At 35.7% G+C, this 18,674-nt stretch overlaps 1 protein-coding gene and 1 pseudogene across 2 annotated transcripts; both read right to left on the bottom strand.

Annotated features, from left to right (window-relative positions):
* Window positions 1-1,348: 1,348 nt before the first annotated feature.
* LOC143598122 (ABC transporter G family member STR2-like) lies at window positions 1,349-4,582 on the bottom strand (annotated as a pseudogene). Its single transcript, XR_013147055.1, has 3 exons — window positions 4,139-4,582; window positions 3,335-4,058; window positions 1,349-2,330 (listed from the first exon to the last, which is right to left on the bottom strand). The product of XR_013147055.1 is annotated as an ABC transporter G family member STR2-like (transcript).
* Window positions 4,583-5,842: 1,260 nt separating this feature from the next.
* On the bottom strand, window positions 5,843-18,668 carry LOC143598121 (uncharacterized). The gene is made up of 7 exons (XM_077076422.1): window positions 18,517-18,668; window positions 8,957-9,120; window positions 8,531-8,586; window positions 8,382-8,434; window positions 7,364-7,478; window positions 6,796-6,893; window positions 5,843-6,040 (listed from the first exon to the last, which is right to left on the bottom strand). The coding sequence occupies exons 2-7, from the start codon at window positions 8,986-8,988 to the stop codon at window positions 5,969-5,971; spliced, it is 426 nt and encodes a 141-aa protein (XP_076932537.1). The 5' UTR covers window positions 8,989-9,120; window positions 18,517-18,668; the 3' UTR covers window positions 5,843-5,968.
* Between the last annotated feature and the right edge of the window lie 6 nt (window positions 18,669-18,674).

Here is an 18,674-nt window from a genome sequence, read left to right as displayed (position 1 = left end):
ATTTATGCCCTTTGAGTTGTTATAAAATGTAATTGAAAATTCCCAAATCTCTCTCTTGATCTCTTTTTTCTTAGTTTCCCCCAATTTCGAATTGTAATCCTAACATTCATCAGCAAATAATGAACAGAAACCAAGAATACATCATTTTTGAAATTAATTTAAATGGTTGCAAAACAATTTTATCGATTTACAACAGATATATTATCGATATCTTTTCAAACATAAAAATCATATCATGTTGTTATCTTCAGCAGTCTCTACATCAGACCGGAATTGTCTAAATGATATCGTCTTGTGGCATGTCTTGAAGTACTCGTTTCAACTTGAAACTCTAAACTTGAACTGTCACCCAAATAATAAAAGACCAAATTGCTTATACAGAGATTTAACAACCATGACAATATAACTGACTATAACTAATGCTAACTGATGGTTCATGAAAGATTCAAAGTTAAAACAAGATGTTCCATACCACCGAGGATGAGCGCAATGGAAGGTAATTGATTTTTTTTTTAAATATAAGTGATCATACAAGTATTCTGAGGACGTGAGGAGACTTTTGAGAATATATTATGGGTAATGGTTGCTTAGGAGTTAGGCTTTAAATGGAAGATGCATAGCTAATCATATGAGGATTAGAAAATAGAGATCGAAGAAGGTGAAACTAGCGAGCAAGATAGCAACAAAGAGAAGGTTATTTGTTGAAGAATTATGCAAGAATGATGATGATGCAGGAACTAAAATCAAGAGGAAAACTCAGGCAAGATGGAAAGATTGGATGCCAAGTTTAGGGGAGGAATTGTTGCAAATTAAACCTTGGCATCTGAAAACATCGGATTATATAGTTATACTTCCATTTTGTAACAAACATACAGATTATGTAATAGTTAATTGCACGGGTCATATGACAATTACTTAACCCGTTGTGTGGTCTTGGGTTAGCGCCCTCACACGCCAAATCCAACTGTACTAACAGTTGACTAAGTGGCAAACCATGGCCACAAATAGCCGGTGTAATCCCATTTGTAAAAAAAATTAATTTCTTAAGGCGGAATAAAAGTAACAGTGTTAGCATTTTATGAGTGTGTTTTGGTGTTTGTAGAACATCTGCAAGTTTTGTGTTTTATTCATTACCATCAAATCTCAGTGTCTGTTGGTACTTGTGTTTTGGCCAATTACAAGTATATGATCAACTTCACATGTTATATATGCATATCCTCATATATATAATAAGATTAAATAAAACAAAATCTGCAATAATATAAATCCATTCAAGCTAGCATTCCTGTTTCTGACCATTTTCTTCTTATTATCACCTAATTCAAGATCACCCTTTTGCTTTCAAGGCTTATGTCCTCTTGTTCTTTGAAGCAAAGCGAAGAACAATATAAAGGAAGATCCTGTATAGGACCGGCCATCCCAACGTTATGTAAACCTTGATCCATTTCTGATTCTTTTCATGATAAATGTTCAGTGACTTTAAAATATCAATTCCAGTAACATTTGTCCCTAAAAGAGTCTGACCGAAAACTTCATCCCTCTGGTACTCGTTTATAAGAAGCCCCTCATACGGGTATGTCATCGTCGAAACCTTATTCATCCAACTCCAATAAGCAGGAATATCATGGCTATTCAAGAAATAACCACAAAACAAGAAAAACAAAGCGGTAAAAGCAATAACCACCGCATACCCGAGAATATAATTGGGGACAACAGAGCTCACAAACATCACAAATGAGTTTGTTGTAAGAAGAGAAACGTAGAGGATGACCAAGAAATAAATAAAAGGGCCTTCTAGCTTTAATGCAAACCATGTGATAACCGCATACGCCGCAGCCTGAAGTAATAAAAAGGGTAGATAGGTTATTAACCCCGCAATCGTGTATGATGATGCACGATACGCGTTATGAGAAGTCTCACGAACAAATATAAACCTTTCCTGGATAAACGCAGGAACGGCATCATTTGAAGAGAAGAATAATAGGGAAACTGTGAAAATGAAGTAGCTGAGGCGGCTGGTTATTCCCTGCATTGTTCTTTCAGGTTTCAAGAACAAAGTGGCCATCATGAACCCCATGATGATCAACACCATTAGCCGTGAAAGAAACAGTTCCGGGGTCCTTCGGATGTTTATGAAGTTTCTTCGCATGAGAACCCATGTTTCTTGAAAGAAAGAGTTCGCAAATTTGGGACCTAAATGGCTATATTTTGAAGCATTTGGTGCATTGTTTGGGGTGAGATAATCATCTTCATTGACTGTGTAGTCACTGCTGTGTGGAGTTGGTGTTCCTGCTATTATGTCACTCGAGTATGTGTAGCCGGGAGATGCACTGTATTTATTAGAAGAAACATAAGAAGTTTTTTAAAATAAGGTTAAAATGTCTCAAGTGAGTTTAGAACTTACAACCTTTTGGTTGAAAGTCAAATCTCTCTGCCACTAAACCAAGCTAGTGGCTGTTTAATTAAGTTTAAACATTATATATATACATATTGTTTTTCATAAATATAAATATATATATATATATATATATATAATCCGGGACTATCAGGGTGTCAGGCCGGGGTCCGTCGACCACCCGGCCCTGACTAACAAGGTCGAGATAGGAAAAAGAGAGAAGACACCGACTCATGTTTTATATCGATCTAAGAAAATAGAACACTGGTATCGATGTCTTTATCAGTTAGGTTCATCACAAAATTAATAACAGAACAACAAGAAAAATAAACTACGTATTCAGCTTTTTTTTTAATCAAAATTAAAATATAAAAACTTTGTGTTCAAATTTAAAGTGTAAAACTTTTGTTGTAAAATAATAAAAACTACAAACTATATTGATTTATATTTTGACCAAACCTTAGTAAAACTTTTTTTTTTTTCAATAACAAAATAAGAAAAAAAATTCATGCATCAATTTAAATAAAAAAAACACTTGTAATTTAACTTTAAAACACAAAATATTTTTTTCTTAATTTCTAGAAAAGAGAACTTACTATTAATGAAAATACTTTGTTACTTGACAATGTTAATATACACCGGACAAAGTTAATATATACTGACCCAAAACAATTTTAACCTAATGAAAAAACATTTTTAATGGAAAATGTTTTTTATCCATCATAACTCATTCCAATTTTAAAAATTATTTATACCGACCCAAAACAACCCATTTGGGTTTGCTTTGCCACCCCTAGGTAGTTCAGTCGGTGTAGGTTCGGTTGATTGGTCCGATTTTTAAAGTTGCTAGGAGGTTGTTCTCTACTGTGCAATTTTTATTTTCGGGAGACTCATAATTTCATTAAACTTATAATTGAATAAATTAACCATGCAGTTTACCTCGCAGGATGTTGAGTTTTGTGATCACTTCGCTTACGTGCAGGAGTGAATTTAATGGACTCCATGTTTCCACTTTGGCTCCATGATTTATTAGTATTCCAAGGGCTTCTTACACTATGATCAAAACCATCTTCTTGATTGGACCGCCCGACGGTTTGTAGGTGAAGCCTCTTTCCCGAGGCGCCTTGGTCATGGCTCGGTTTGCCTCGTCGCGGTGGTGGTGTTGGAGACGGAAGGATAGTCGAAAATGACAACTCATTTTCGGAAAGTTTAGGAAGTTTCATACCCGTAAGAGCAAATTCGGCCATTGCATCGACTCCATATTCAAATTGATCGTATTGTTGAATCACATCAATTAAAAACTCTATAGGGTTTTCGCCTTTTGGAAGTTTTCGGCCCATGCGACCTAGATAGAGCCCTACGTCTTTCGGGGATCCTTGGTACATGAGTTGTCCCCGAGCCAATATAATCAGGTGGTCAAGGAGAACCCAGATACGGTGTGAAGGCTGATGGATGGTCAAAACAACGGTGCTACCGGCCCGGGCAATGTCGTGAACCTTCTCGATCACGCTTTGTGCACTAGTTGAGTCCAAACCTGAAGTGGGTTCGTCGAGAAAAAGCAAAGATGGTCCGTGGATGATGTCTACACCGATAGATACCCTACGGCGTTCACCCCCTGAAACCCCTCGAGTTCCTTCATCCCGATGTATGTGTTCCTCGCGGTCTACAATTCACAATTTAACCCATAAGTGTTGGAATATAGACATTGTTATATAAATGAATATATGTTAATAAGATTGTTACAGATAAGCCGAGTTGATCAATCAAAGTCTCTACACGCTGCCTCTTTTCAGACCGTGGGATTGAGCCTAACCGAAAATCAGCCGCAAACAATAAAGTTTCATAGACCGTTAGCATTGGGAAGAGGCGATCGTCCTGCATGATGTACGCTGAAGTTCTCTTGATCAAGCTCGGGCTCATCTCGTTCCCATCCAAGGACACCTTTCCCTTGAGACTACCACTAGCAATCCGCCCGGCTAACCCATCCAAAAGAGTAGATTTACCCGCACCACTAGGACCCATAACCGCGGTGATGCACCCTTTTGGTGCATAACCTGTGATCTTATTCAGCAAGTCAGCTTCTTGTCTCTCCCATTTTCCATCATCGGACTTCTTCTTCTTCATCACCGTATACGTTAGGCTCGTGAACTCTAACCCGCCTGTAAAATTCATGGGCTTCACCATATCGATCACCATATCAGGGAGATTGCCCCTATAATTATGATTCATTTTGAGAAATTTGATATTATATTTCTTCAAGATTTTTATACAAAACCTTGTTAAATGTTTAAAGTTTATTGAGGATGAAGTTGAAGAAGGAATTAAAAAGGCTTCTTTATTACAGTTGGATATGTGCATTGAATGTTTAGGAGGCATTTCCAAAGCTTCATTGTTTCATCCGTTACTAACAAATTTCCTGTTTTCTTCATTGTCTGTTTTTGTTACTTTCTTAAAAAATTACCCGCACTAATTGACAATATTTGGGCTGTTCTAAACGAATGTCGATAATGAAAACTACGCGATTTTGATAACATCCGCTACATATGTTAGAAAGAATATTTGTGACAGCATCATTTTCACCGATTGCTAGTCAGAAGTACAAATGAAAAGAAGCAAGTATTTCAACTTCAGATGTAGCTGTCAGCAATTTATTTTTCTAGAGGGGTTTATGATATTTTGGCAAAACATTTGGATGTTGTTAAATGGAAGAAGGCAATAAGATGTTGGCATTGAACATATCTTTTCTCAGTTGATGCTGTCTCCTAACTTGTTCTGTAACAGGTTTGTTGGCTCAAATTGTTGTCCTTAGATGATATATATGGCAAGGAAGTGTTGGTATCATAATGATAACAAGGATGAGAGAATTGAAATAATCAAGCAAATCATTTTGGTTTTAAATCATGTATATTATAAAGAACGAGCGATGGAGCCCTCGAATAGTGTAAATCACAACATTAAACAACTAGTTAGCTCGTTTTAAATTGTGCATTCTCTCCGCTATATGTATATTCCGTATAAAGTTGGGAACACGTTGTTGAAGATCGTTGAATCATATAAGTTATACGTTGCTGGTTTACAATATACGAGTGTTACAACAAGGTAAACTAACAAATACTTGGATCAAAAGATAAAAGGTTCAAATGTGACCAAAGTATAACTTCATGATTCCAAACTCCAAAAATTGTTTGATTCAAAAAAAATTAAACTATTAATTATTAAAAATAAAATATTTGATCCAAGCCCTACTTAAATAATATAAATTCTACATCATATTTCACATACTGTTAATTATTAAAAAAAAATAGAAACTATAAGCAAAACACTATTTCGGGTCCATTGCAGAAGTACCAGTTTGTCATGTTATCTAATCCGTCTTACCTGCCCATTTTGCCACCATAACAATTAATGAACAATAAAAATGTAAATGAAATAAATTAATCTATGCACTAAATTTGAACAATTTTGAAAAATTGTTGTTCCCTATTTGAAGATGACCAATCTAAAAATACAAGAAAAAGAAAACGAATCATTACCTAATATGCAACTGCAGGATATAACGTATGTAAGCATATGCTAAAGAAGAAAATTATCGATCATATGGAGAACAACGTCAGCACCATCAGAATTTAACCAATAATTCTTCACCTGAATTAACAGCAGCATGAAAACTTCATTAGAAATAGAATGCACAAGAAAACATGTCATTTTTGGTTTGTTTAATAAAGTGCCAAGGGTAAAATATTGTAAATAGTAGTTGAAAACGAAACAGTTCATAAGTCGTCTAAAGTACGGGTGTAAACGAGCTGTGTTGACCTACGAGAGCTAGAGATCAGCTAGTTTCTAGCTTTATTTCTAAAGCTTTAACTTGGCTAGTTAGTAGATTCCCGAACTCGAGCTCACTTCAGGCTTGGTTTGTTTATTATTTTAAATTAGCTATTTTAATTTTAATTTTAAATATAATAATTATTTATAAATATATATTTAAAACATTAAATAAAAGCTATATAAATATTAGGCCTGTTTAGGCTCGCGAGCTCGATAAGTCAAGCTCAGGCTTGGCTTGTTTAAAAACAAGCTTATTATTAGGCTCAAGTTCATTTTAGATTTTAGCAAGCCGATCACAAGTAACTCACAAGACCTGCAGTATAATGTGCATATACATGCTTATAACATCCAAAATCGGTTTAATTAGAAATAACTATATTTCTATTCAAGTTTATTACATTACTTGACTACAAATTTCGAAAAATTAGACAAGAATTGTTGGTGGCTCAGTCCAACCCGAGTGGACCCATTTAGACATGAATCAACATTTTTTACCACATTTTATAGAAGTATATAATATATATATTTTGTAATTTGCAATTAGGAACAAATGTTTTCTCATACATAGAACTTGCCTGAATTGTAGTGTGTGCAACATATCGTTGTGTGCTTTTATGGAAGCTAACATCAACGCGTTCCCAAGGTACTTGATTAAGACCTCGGATCATCTCCTCTGAATAAATGAATAAGATAATATTAATCAAAATGCATCCTTTTGAGTTAATCGTTCCAACTATGCTAAATTATCGGATTTCATAACCGAATATATAAATTTTGTAACGCGTAATAAGAAAAGTTTTCGGCTTATGTAATCCGCTTTATAGTTACTTGCATATAAAGTCAAGTTTATTAGAACATCCAGATTCTGCACACTCTTTAGGAGTTACAAATTTCATCATTCTTCAACGAATTATTCAAAAGGTGGTAATTTCGACCCGTTTATTAATTAACGGGTCATTTTGGGTTGTGTTTAACGAGTTAAATAAAAGATTAGCTACAAGAGGGACACTTTGGGTTGCCTGGGTCGAAAGTTGTTCGTCCAAAATCTATTTTTGATGCATATAACCTAAGCTGTTAGGATTATTATTGTGATCATATTGCTTTAATCATCATAAAAAATAAAAAATAAAACACAAATTGTACCTTCCAAATTGGGAGGTGTATCGACAGAAGAAATCCCATTTTGGATTGCGTCACTTGATTCCCGCTCCACATAAACAATATGCGGGTACTTATCATCCTTTACAAGAAGATTCGACTAGAAGATGAAAACCATGCTGATGTGGTTAGTATCTGGATTTATAGTAGAATTAAGAGGAGTGTAAATTTCTGACAGAGACACAAAAACACGAAGACAACTTAATACGAGATTCGCGGGTCTGGGTTTAGTTTTAACGGGGTCTGGTTAGTTTCTAGTTGATCACACGAGCACATTTAGCCCGCCATTTTCATTGGTTGACCTGTTTAACCCATTTATTTACTTATTGGCTTTTTAAGATGTGTTTTATGTAATAACTTAAACTATCAGGGTACTTTTATGTCAAATTTCAAAAATAATGTGGAATACTTTAAGCATAGTTGGTAAAACAAATAAAATAATATGTAAATGTAGAATTTTAAAATATTAATATTTAAAACTTTTATTTTTCGGGTTAAATTGGTCATGTTCTCGTAAATACATGTGTCTTGTAAAATTTTGGGGTTTGTGTTAAATTCAACTCTAAAACCTGCGAACAAGACCCATTAGCAGCCCTAGTTGGATAACGGGTCAAACATATAAATTTAGGACAGGTTTGGTTGTGTAGGGACAACCTGCAAACACTTTTTTTTATTGTCTTTTCTTTTCTTGAATTTACAAACAACTAATATTTTGAAGTACAATATAATAAAAACGTATAGTATAGCAATAATCTCATTCTTGAAATAACATGATTCAAGTGATTTTAAGCAATTTGAACACATTTTGGGTCAATTTCAAACTTCTCAACATGCTTCTACTTCAACCAATTCTTTAAACATTTTCGTCTTTGACCCGTTAGAGCAAAAACACAAACCCAAAATGACCGTTTACATATTAACAGGTAAAACTGGGCTCCTCTAATCCAAAGGGATATTTTTGGTTCAACAAAGTGTATAAAATCTAGGCATGAAATAAACTTGCCTTAGGAAGTTCATGTTGGCGCCGAATTGACGATGTTCTCCAGCCAACCACCTCTTATTATTAATAAAGGAACAACGGAAAATTAAAGAAAAAAAAGCCGGAAATATTCAAATATTGACATTTGAAGATGTTGAACTTGAAAAGGATACGGTCGTAGTTGGCATTAGCATAAGCCACACGGCGCTTAAAAGAACCCAAAGCAGATCTACACAACATAAAAAGAAATATAAATATTACCAACAAACATAAGTCAAAAGAAAATACCAAAATCTAATATTAGAGATGGGAAAATGGATAGGTTGTGTTGAGTTAATCCTGATAATCCGATCAAGTTAAAGTTCACGTTAAGTTAGACTTAAATGTCAGGTAAGGTTGACCAATAAATATATTATGTCCATTTTTACATAATGTAAATGTGTTTGAATATGATCAGAAACACCATATTGTTGAAACAATAACCAAACTCGTTCAACTCATTTGATATATTTGACCCGTTACCGACAAATCATAATCCAAATTGACCCATTAATAAGTAAACAGATTGAGAAGATATTGGAATGAAGCATATTACTAACATGAACTTAATATTTTCAGAGTCATTAACCATCTGCAGAAGAAGAGGACGTCTTCCGTTATCATTATCAGTAAGAAAAAGATGCTTTCCGGATCTACCAACTATCCAGTGTGCGGTTTGTGGGGCCCGTCTTTCAAGAAATGGAAGACCACAAAGAATTGGAAGCTGTTAAACAGACAAAAAAGAAAAAAAATCAGTAAATTTAAAGATATATGGCAATTTAAACCCATTTACTGATAAATGGGTCGATCTGGTTATGTTTTATCTCTAATGCGTCAAACTTTTGTAATCATATTTGACACATAAGCATTGATATTAAACTATCTATATTGCTAACTATATAATTATGTAGAGTAAATTATAGTTTTCAACCTTTATGTATGGGGTAACTTGCAAATCATGTCTTTTAATTTCAACATGTACAAAATGTTGGGTTTCTATGGATAATATATACTTAGTTAACCATTTAACTAGTCACAATTAAGGCGGAAGCGTGATATTTACAAACTAAACATATCTATCCATATGTATATATATATATATATTACAAGATTATATGATATGTGTTCATGAACAACCTAGTTTATTCATGTCATAAGATTACCAATAATCTATATATTAGAAACCCGAGGCAAGGATCAAGTAATACGGAAAAACTAAACTATCAAAGCTTGTAAAACTTACATTCTTAAACCTTTAAGAGATGTAGTTGATGGTTGAAGAAGATGATGATGTTGATGCTAGACTTTCAAAGGAAAATCCTCAAACGGAATATACCCCGAGCCTCCAACACATACCGAGCTATGTTAGGGAGCTTGAACACCAAAAAAACCGAGACCCGAGCCTCTTCCTTTGTCTTGGCCGAAAACAAGAAGAAAGAAAAAGAGTTGTTTGGTTTTTGGTTTTTGGTTACTTGAAAGTATATGATGATCTTTATCTTTATATCATCATTCAATCACATCCAACATGGTGTTAGGTGTTTTGGTCAGGTAACCCATTACCAAACCATACAAAATCCATGACAAGATATTGACCAAAATCATGGGGTGTGGGGCCCACCCAAAACCGGCCCCAAATATATTTATATTTTTTTTTTTTTTTATTTATTTTATACTTTATACTTTATAAAATATATAAACACCCCATCTTTTATAAACCATTTTATAAAAAAAACACATAGTTAAATAATCATTCCAATAATAATTATTTGAATAAATAAATTAACCAATTAATTTATTTAACACTTTCAAGTAAGTATTCAGAAACCTGATTTTCTGAATGTATCGTGTTCTGTATTTGTCTCATAGATCTTATCTTAACAAATACATAATTGGTGTGTGTCTAACTCGTTATTGGGTATGACCCGACTTGGATCAAACACAACTAGCCACATTAACCTAATTATGTGTCTCGGGCATATGGTATTCCAACAATCTCCCACTTGCACGTGACTCATAAGAAGTTAATGCTAATGGTGAATACCGCCTAACAACAGGTCACCACCCCTAGTGTGTTTGACTAAGTGCCATTCAATAACATCATCCCCTTCAAGTCCATACTTGATATGATATAGGTAAGTCTTATCATTATATCCCTTTGTTACTAGATGTCCTGTTAAATCGAAGAGACACAGAGTGATCATTCTCTCAATGATTTAACTTAACAGGCCTTAGACATCTAAACTCTCAACACATAAGAGGAACAAATTCCATCTTGACCGCATACATCCTCGTTGACATCTCATATGATATCTGAGCTCTTTCTTACACGTCATCGTGTTACTGAAATAACAAAGAAGAGAGTCAAGATATCAGACTTGATGAAAAACCAGATCCGATATGCATCTCAGGTCAAAGGACACAATGATACTCGCCTTTACTCAAGGATTACTTATGATCAGTTGCACTAACTCCATGCAGTGATCCTTGAGAGCGGATCATGTCCAATATTTGTATCCCACAAATATCTATGAACCTTGGTGGCAAACCTATGCCCTATATTCATCACATGAATATCAACCAATCCGGGTTCATAATAGTCTTACCTTCATACTTGTTCCCACAAGTATGATCGACTACGGACGTTTAGAACAACATAAGTCATTCATGGATTAAACATGCAAATATAGAACATAACTCATTGAATAATTAAAACATAATTAATTTTCATGAGATACCCATTACATTCGTTCTTATACAAACACTAAATACAGATTAAATCCACTCACTAGAATACCGAAGTCCTAATGCACAAACATGACCCTCATGCTTTGGCCTATCGAGGAGCTTCGTGAGTGGGTCCGCAATATTTTGATCGGTATGAACTTTATGAATACATATCTTTCTCTTTTCAACTTCATCCCTTATGTAGTTGAATCTGCGCTCAATGTGCCTCGTTTTCTGATGAGCACGAGGCTCCTTGATCTGTGCAATAGCACCTTCATTGTCACAGAATATTTCTAGGGGCTCCTGAATGGTAGAGATAATCCCTAGATCCATGATGAACTTTTTCATCCATGCAGCCTCTTGGGCTGCCATTGAAGCGGCGATGTACTCAGATTCTGTAGTGGATAACGCGACAACATCCTGCTTCGAACTCTTCCAAGAGACAGCGCCTCCATTCAAAATGAAGACATATCCCGACTGTGACCGAGAATCATCTCGGTCAGTTTGGAAACTCGCATCCACGTAACCCTTTATGACGAGTTCTTCCTCACCAGACCCATATATTAAAAACATATCCTTAGTCCTTCTAAGGTATTTTAATATATTCTTGACAGCCATCCAATGAGTGTCACCTGGGTTGTGCTGGTATCTACTCGTTATGCTTAAAGCATACGAGACGTCCGGTCTAGTGCACATCATTGCATACATAATAGATCCTATTGCCGAAGCATAAGGAACATGCTTCATTCTATCCTGCTCTTCCTTAGAGCTAGGACTTTGGGATGAGCTTAACACGGTTCCTCTAGGAATAGGTACCAAACCTTTCTTAGAGTTTTCCATCCTGAACCTTTTCAGGATTTTATCAATGTATGCACTTTGATTGAGTCCGATCAATTTCCTTTGTCTATCCCTATAGACCTTTATTCCCAAGATATATGTCGCTTCTCCAAGATCCTTAATTGAGAAACGACTACTTAACCACGCTTTAACGTTTTCCATACTTGGTATATCATTTCCAAATAAAAGTATATCATCGACATACAAAATAAGGAACATGACTATACTCCCACTAGCCCATTTATACACACACGCCTCATCACCGTTTTGGACGAAACCAAACGCTTTGATTTCTTCATTAAAACGATGATTCCACATCCGTGATGCTTGTTTCAACCCGTAGATTGATTTCCTTAACTTACATACTTTGTCAGGATTAGATGGATCGACAAAACCTTCAGGCTGAACCATATGGACATCTTCCTCAAGATATCCATTAAGAAAAGCGGTCTTGACATCCATCTGCCATATCTCATAATCAAAATGAGCTGCAATGGCAAATAATATCCTGATCGACTTAAGCATCGCGACCGGCGAGAAGGTTTCATCATAATCAATCCCTTGAGTTTGTGTGAAACCTTTTGCTACAAGTCGTGCTTTGTAAGTATCTAGATTTCCATGCATATCGGTCTTCTTCTTGAAGACCCACTTACATCCAACCAGTTTGGAGTTAAGTGGACGATCAACCAATTCCCAAACTTGGTTATCGTGCATGGATTGCATCTCGGCGCTCATGGCTTCAAGCCACTTGTCACAATCAGGTTGTGACATAGCATCTTTGTAGGAGATCGGTTCATCCGAATCGACCAAGTAGCAATCATCCACGAGAAATCCATATTTCTTGGGAGGTCGACTAATTCTACTAGATCTGCGAGCAACGTGTGTATGATCAACCATTTGATCACCTTCAACATCCTCGTGTTGAAAACTAGTATCGACCAACTGTGTATCATCCAGTGATTCTTGAACCTCTTCAAGTTCCACTCTCTTTTCACTAGGTCCTTCCATAAGGAACTTAGTTTCTAAGAAGTATCCTTTGCGTGAAACAAACACCTTTTGTTCACTAGGATCATAGAATATATATCCTATATCATCCTTTGGGTATCCTATGAAGATACACCTGATGGATCGAGCCTCAAGCTTATTTGGGGTGTCACGTTTAACATAAACTATGCATCCCCATACCCTTAAATATGAAAAGGATGGAACCTTTCCATGCCACACTTCATAGGGTATTCGATCCACCTTTTTGGTCGGGGCCATATTCAAAATACGAGCCGCTGTAAGTAGCGCATATCCCCAAAATGATGGCGGTAGTGAGCTTCGTGCCATCATTGATCGAACCATGTCCAACAGTGTTTGATTCCTCCTCTCGGATACTCCGTTATGTTGAGGAGTACCAGGAGGAGTGAGCTGTGAAATAATTCCACAATCTCTAAGATGACTTTGAAAAGCATCACTTAGGTATTCGCCTCCTCTATCGGAGCGGAGTACCTTGATTGTTCGGTCGAGCTGATTTTGTACTTCATTTTGAAATTCCTTGAACATTTCAAAGGCTTCATGTTTGTGTTTCATTAGATACACATACCCATATCGACTAAAATCGTCGGTAAAGGTAATGAAGTACCTTTCACTATTCCTACTAGTGGGCTTGAGAGGTCCGCATACATCCGTATGTATGATACCTAACAAGTCCTTAGCCCTTTCATTTGTACCTTTAAAAGGTTCTTTGGTCATCTTGCCTTGAATACAAGATTCACACTCATCAAACGAACCTAACTCATTTGTTTTCAAAAGACCATTCTTTTGGAGAGTATTTACACGATTCTTGTTTATGTGTCCAAGACGACAATGCCAAATGTAGGAATCACTCAAATCCTTTTTGAGTCTTTTAGTGGAAGTTTGATATAATGAGCTATTTAAGGTATTGTCATGAACCAATTCATAAATACCGTTGTTTGGTACAGCTTTAAAATAAAAGATACCATTAGATGATACATGCATTTCTGATTTTACAAATTTAAAGTCAAAGTTACATTGTCTAAGAAGGTGCACAGAAATAATGTTCCTAGTCAAACTAGGAGCATACAAAACATTTCTCAAAACAACTTCCAAACCACTTGGAAGCGATAAAGTGAAGTCTCCTCTAGCGACCACGTGCACCCTTGCACCGTTGCCCATGAAAAGACTCACTTCGCCCTTCTTTAAGTCTTCATTCCTTTTGAACCCCTGCAACCAATTGCAAATATGAGTTCCACATCCGGTATCCAATACCCATGTGGTAGAAGAAATAAGATTTAGCTCAATATTAATCATAAAGACATTACCCGAGGTATGCCCCGCATTCCTCTTGTCTTTTAGCTCCTTTAGGTAGACCGGGCAATTGCGTTTCCAATGTCCGGTCTCACCACAACCAAAACAAAGATCATCCTTATGACCCCTCGGTTCCACAACCTTTTGTTTCTTTGCCACAACCGGTGATTTGCCCTTACCTTTAAGATGCATAGGAGGACCCTTTCTTTTTGCTACCTTAGCCTTAGGATTGGGTTGAGATCGATTCTTGGATCTACCTTCATTGATCGCAAACACGGGTAAAACCCTTTTACCCATGCTCGCCTCGGCTGTTTTAAGCATTGAGTGAAGTTCTCCAATGTTTTTGTCCCACCCGTTCATGTTATAATTTAACACGAAAGTGTCGAACCTTTTCGACAAAGAGTTAAGGATCAAATCCGTTGCTAACTCTTTTGAGATGGGACAATTGAGCTTGGCGAGGCGATCAATGTAACTTTTCATCTTAAGTACATAAGTTGAAACTGGTTGATTATCATCCATTCTACATGCATGCAAGGCTCGAACCGTTTCGAACCTTTCAACCCTCGACTGCTTAAGGAACATTTCCTTAAGTTGAGTAATCATGTCGTACGCATTATGGTTTTCGAAATCCTTTTGGATTTCGGGAACCATAGTCGCCAACATGAGGCATGACACTTGAATGGAATCTTCCGTGTGTTGGACCCAATTCATATATTCGACCTCACTTCCCTCTTCCGGTTCATTGGGGATAGGTGTTTCCAAAACATGATATAATTTTTCTTGTTTTAGAACAATCCTTAAATTTCGGAACCAATCCGAAAAGTTATTGTGGTTAAGACGGTCTTTAGCGAGAATAGATCGGAGAGATACGTTTTGGACGTTAGGGATTATGTTGTCGTCGACGTGTGCGGCCATCTGCAGAATTTTAATTAAGTTCATTTTAGTGTTTTACCCTTTTTAATTATTAATACCCTTTTATATATACCAAATATAATTAATAATTAAAATCTAGAATCCAACGATAAACCCGACTCCGGTTAGGTGACCTTTTTCCCATTGTCGGTTTATCAAGGTAGTTATTCATAACAATTGCAAACCCTTTTGCAACTTCTAGAGTTTATGGGACCGGTTCGAAATCATATTTCGTGTCGGCATGTTTATCCCATCAACACCTATTAGACCCCATGCTTGGGTGACCCTCTTCACATGGTTCTAATTTAAGTCGTCCTACTTGTATCAACTTGTAATATTAACATATAAACGGTTAGGTGACCTTTTTCCCATTTATATGCCAATATTACCTCAACATATTAATTTACTCTACGCGGTTAGGTGACCTTTTTCCCACTAAGAGCTTACTAATATGTTAAGCGTTAATACAAAAGGATGGTGTTTAACCTTTTATCCTTAATTTTAAAAGGGATTTTTAGTTTTAATAATTCTAGTTATAAAACTTAAATCATGTTCTAACATGCATTTAGTAACATGATTATTTTGGAACCATTTTCAAAATTCTAATTTATAATAAAACCATTTTATTATGGGCGTGAGACGGCTAGTTAATAAATCCATTTTATTAAACTACGTGTCACGTAATTACCGATAATTATTAGAACCCGTTTTATGCTTTGTTAATTAATTCTATGTGACGAAGTTGATATCCTAATATCTAACAACCACACAATCAAACAATCAATTAACAAGCATACACAATTATACTAGACACGAGCCACTAAGTTAGACCACACTTGTTAGCCGAAACAAGTGTGTGTCTTAGGTCCAATCCTAAGGGACACATGACACATGGATGTTGTAGCTCCCACTCGATCCCGCATCCAAATGCTTCGAGCATCTTCTTCAACCCCGTTGTGATCCATTGGGCTTGAACTTGGGCCTTAGCTTCCATAAGCTTCCATTTGGGCTCATTGGGTGGGCTTAGGTCCATTTGGGCTTGAATCCCTTTAATGGGCTTGTGAGACCCATTATCACCATACCCGGCCCAATAAGGCCCAAACTTCCAATTTTGCAATCTTCTTTAAATTTACATAACAAATGTCCTAATACATTTTTTTTCTATAAAATAAAGATATTACAAATAAACTATTTATTACATACCCATATGAATAAATAATTACAAAATTGCCCCTAATTAATTATTACAAACCGAAACTTTGAATAATTAATAACAATCACAACAAACATCCATTTGGTCTACGGCTCGGTCTAGTTTTAACAAACATAACCCATTATGTCTTAGGAACCCGTTCCAAAACCCCTTGACCTTATCGGGCCTAGCCCAACCCATTTGGGCTTGACCCAATAACTTGATTATGGGCTTCGGCCCACATGTGCAAAACACATGGGCTTCGGCCCAATGAAAAGTCTAATGGGCTTCGGCCCATTTAACCAAAATGGGCTTCGGCCCATTTAACTTTCTTCCCTCCTTCATTTTTCTTCTCGGTTAACCCATTAACCTAATGAAGTGGGCTTCGGCCCAATCACATCCGAATTGGGCTTCGGCCCATGAACTCGGTTTTATATATATATATATTTTTTTTTTTTTTGAACAAAGCCAAAAATAATAACAAGATTAAATACAAAAAAATCATGCATGTTTATTTTTGTATAGAATCTTTCAAGGGGAAAAATATAAAACCGAAAACCCGAAGCTTAGTTTCCCGTATCCCGGCTCTTGATGCCATTTGTTGGGTTTCTATGGATAATATATACTTAGTTAACCATTTAACTAGTCACAATTAAGGCGGAAGCGTGATATTTACAAACTAAACATATCTATCCATATGTATATATATATATATTTTACAAGATTATATGATATGTGTTCATGAACAACCTAGTTTATTCATGTCATAAGATTACCAATAATCTATATATTAGAAACCCGAGGCAAGGATCAAGTAATACGGAAAAACTAAACTATCAAAGCTTGTAAAACTTACATTCTTAAACCTTTAAGAGATGTAGTTGATGGTTGAAGAAGATGATGATGTTGATGCTAGACTTTCAAAGGAAAATCCTCAAACGGAATATACCCCGAGCCTCCAACACATACCGAGCTATGTTAGGGAGCTTGAACACCAAAAAAACCGAGACCCGAGCCTCTTCCTTTGTCTTGGCCGAAAACAAGAAGAAAGAAAAAGAGTTGTTTGGTTTTTGGTTTTTGGTTACTTGAAAGTATATGATGATCTTTATCTTTATATCATCATTCAATCACATCCAACATGGTGTTAGGTGTTTTGGTCAAGTAACCCATTACCAAACCATACAAAATCCATGACAAGATATTGACCAAAATCATGGGGTGTGGGGCCCACCCAAAACCGGCCCCAAATATATTTATATTTTTTTTTTTTTATTTATTTTATACTTTATACTTTATAAAATATATAAACACCCCATCTTTTATAAACCATTTTATAAAAAAACACATAGTTAAATAATCATTCCAATAATAATTATTTGAATAAATAAATTAACCAATTAATTTATTTAACACTTTCAAGTAAGTATTCAGAAACCTGATTTTCTGAATGTATCGTGTTCTGTATTTGTCTCATAGATCTTATCTTAACAAATACATAATTGGTGTGTGTCTAACTCGTTATTGGGTATGACCCGACTTGGATCAAACACAACTAGCCACATTAACCTAATTATGTGTCTCGGGCATATGGTATTCCAACACAAAAACCGTCCCTTAAGTTTATATGTTGTCACACTTTTCGTCATTTCCACTAACCAGTGTTAACTTTTTCTGTTAGTTTTTAAAAAAGATCGTTTTACCCTTAGAGCATACACATCTCACACTCTATATTAGCCTTCATCTCTATAATATGAAGGAAAATATAGTTATTCACTTATTTGGCTTCCACATCTCATTCTTCATACTCTAAAATATATAGTAGAGAGTAATAGGAACTCTCTATATATAAAAGGTAACTATTCATCATTCTATATAATTATGTGTATGTGTATGTGTGGGAAAGAGAAAAAAATAATAAAATAAGTATTTGCAAGTAAGATATAGATAAAAATAGAAATGGGATGTGTGATGCTTTTAATAAAATAAGTGTTTTGAGTCAACCCAACACATTTCCACCCATACAAACCTGCTCAACCCGTCAATATTGCCACATCTATAAATAAGTAGCGTAAATTACAGTTTTCGTCCTTTACGTATGATGAACGAAACTGTAATTTACCAAATTACGTGTCAAGAACCTACCTGTCTATGTCCTCTAGAGCCGAGATGTGGAGTTGCAACAGTAATAAAGTTAATCGGTTGCAAACCCGCAATTCTAGCTTCAAATAACTGTTCAAGAGATTGTTCTGAATCCTTTTCATTATTTTGATTTAAGTTTGGGGAGTGACACGCAGGAATGC

The sequence above is a fragment of the Bidens hawaiensis genome, unplaced genomic scaffold (assembly GCF_021521415.1).
Source record: "Bidens hawaiensis isolate Kalapana, Puna unplaced genomic scaffold, B.hawaiensis_p1.1 tig00049654_1, whole genome shotgun sequence".
NCBI lineage: Eukaryota > Viridiplantae > Streptophyta > Magnoliopsida > Asterales > Asteraceae > Bidens > Bidens hawaiensis.
The sequence above is the reverse complement of the archived record's forward strand: the minus strand, read 5'-3'. Positions and strand labels throughout refer to the sequence as shown.

Bases quoted from the DNA above. Each gene is read 5' to 3' on its own strand.
- LOC143598121 (XM_077076422.1), bottom strand. From the start codon at position 8,988: ATGGTTAATGACTCTGAAAATATTAAGTTCAT. The intron at 8,435-8,530 runs GTATCCTTTTCA...ATTAATAATAAG, and splicing joins TGCTAATGCCAACTACGACC to AGGTGGTTGGCTGGAGAACA. The intron at 6,894-7,363 runs GTACAATTTGTG...TCATTTATTCAG, and splicing joins TACACCTCCCAATTTGGAAG to AGGAGATGATCCGAGGTCTT.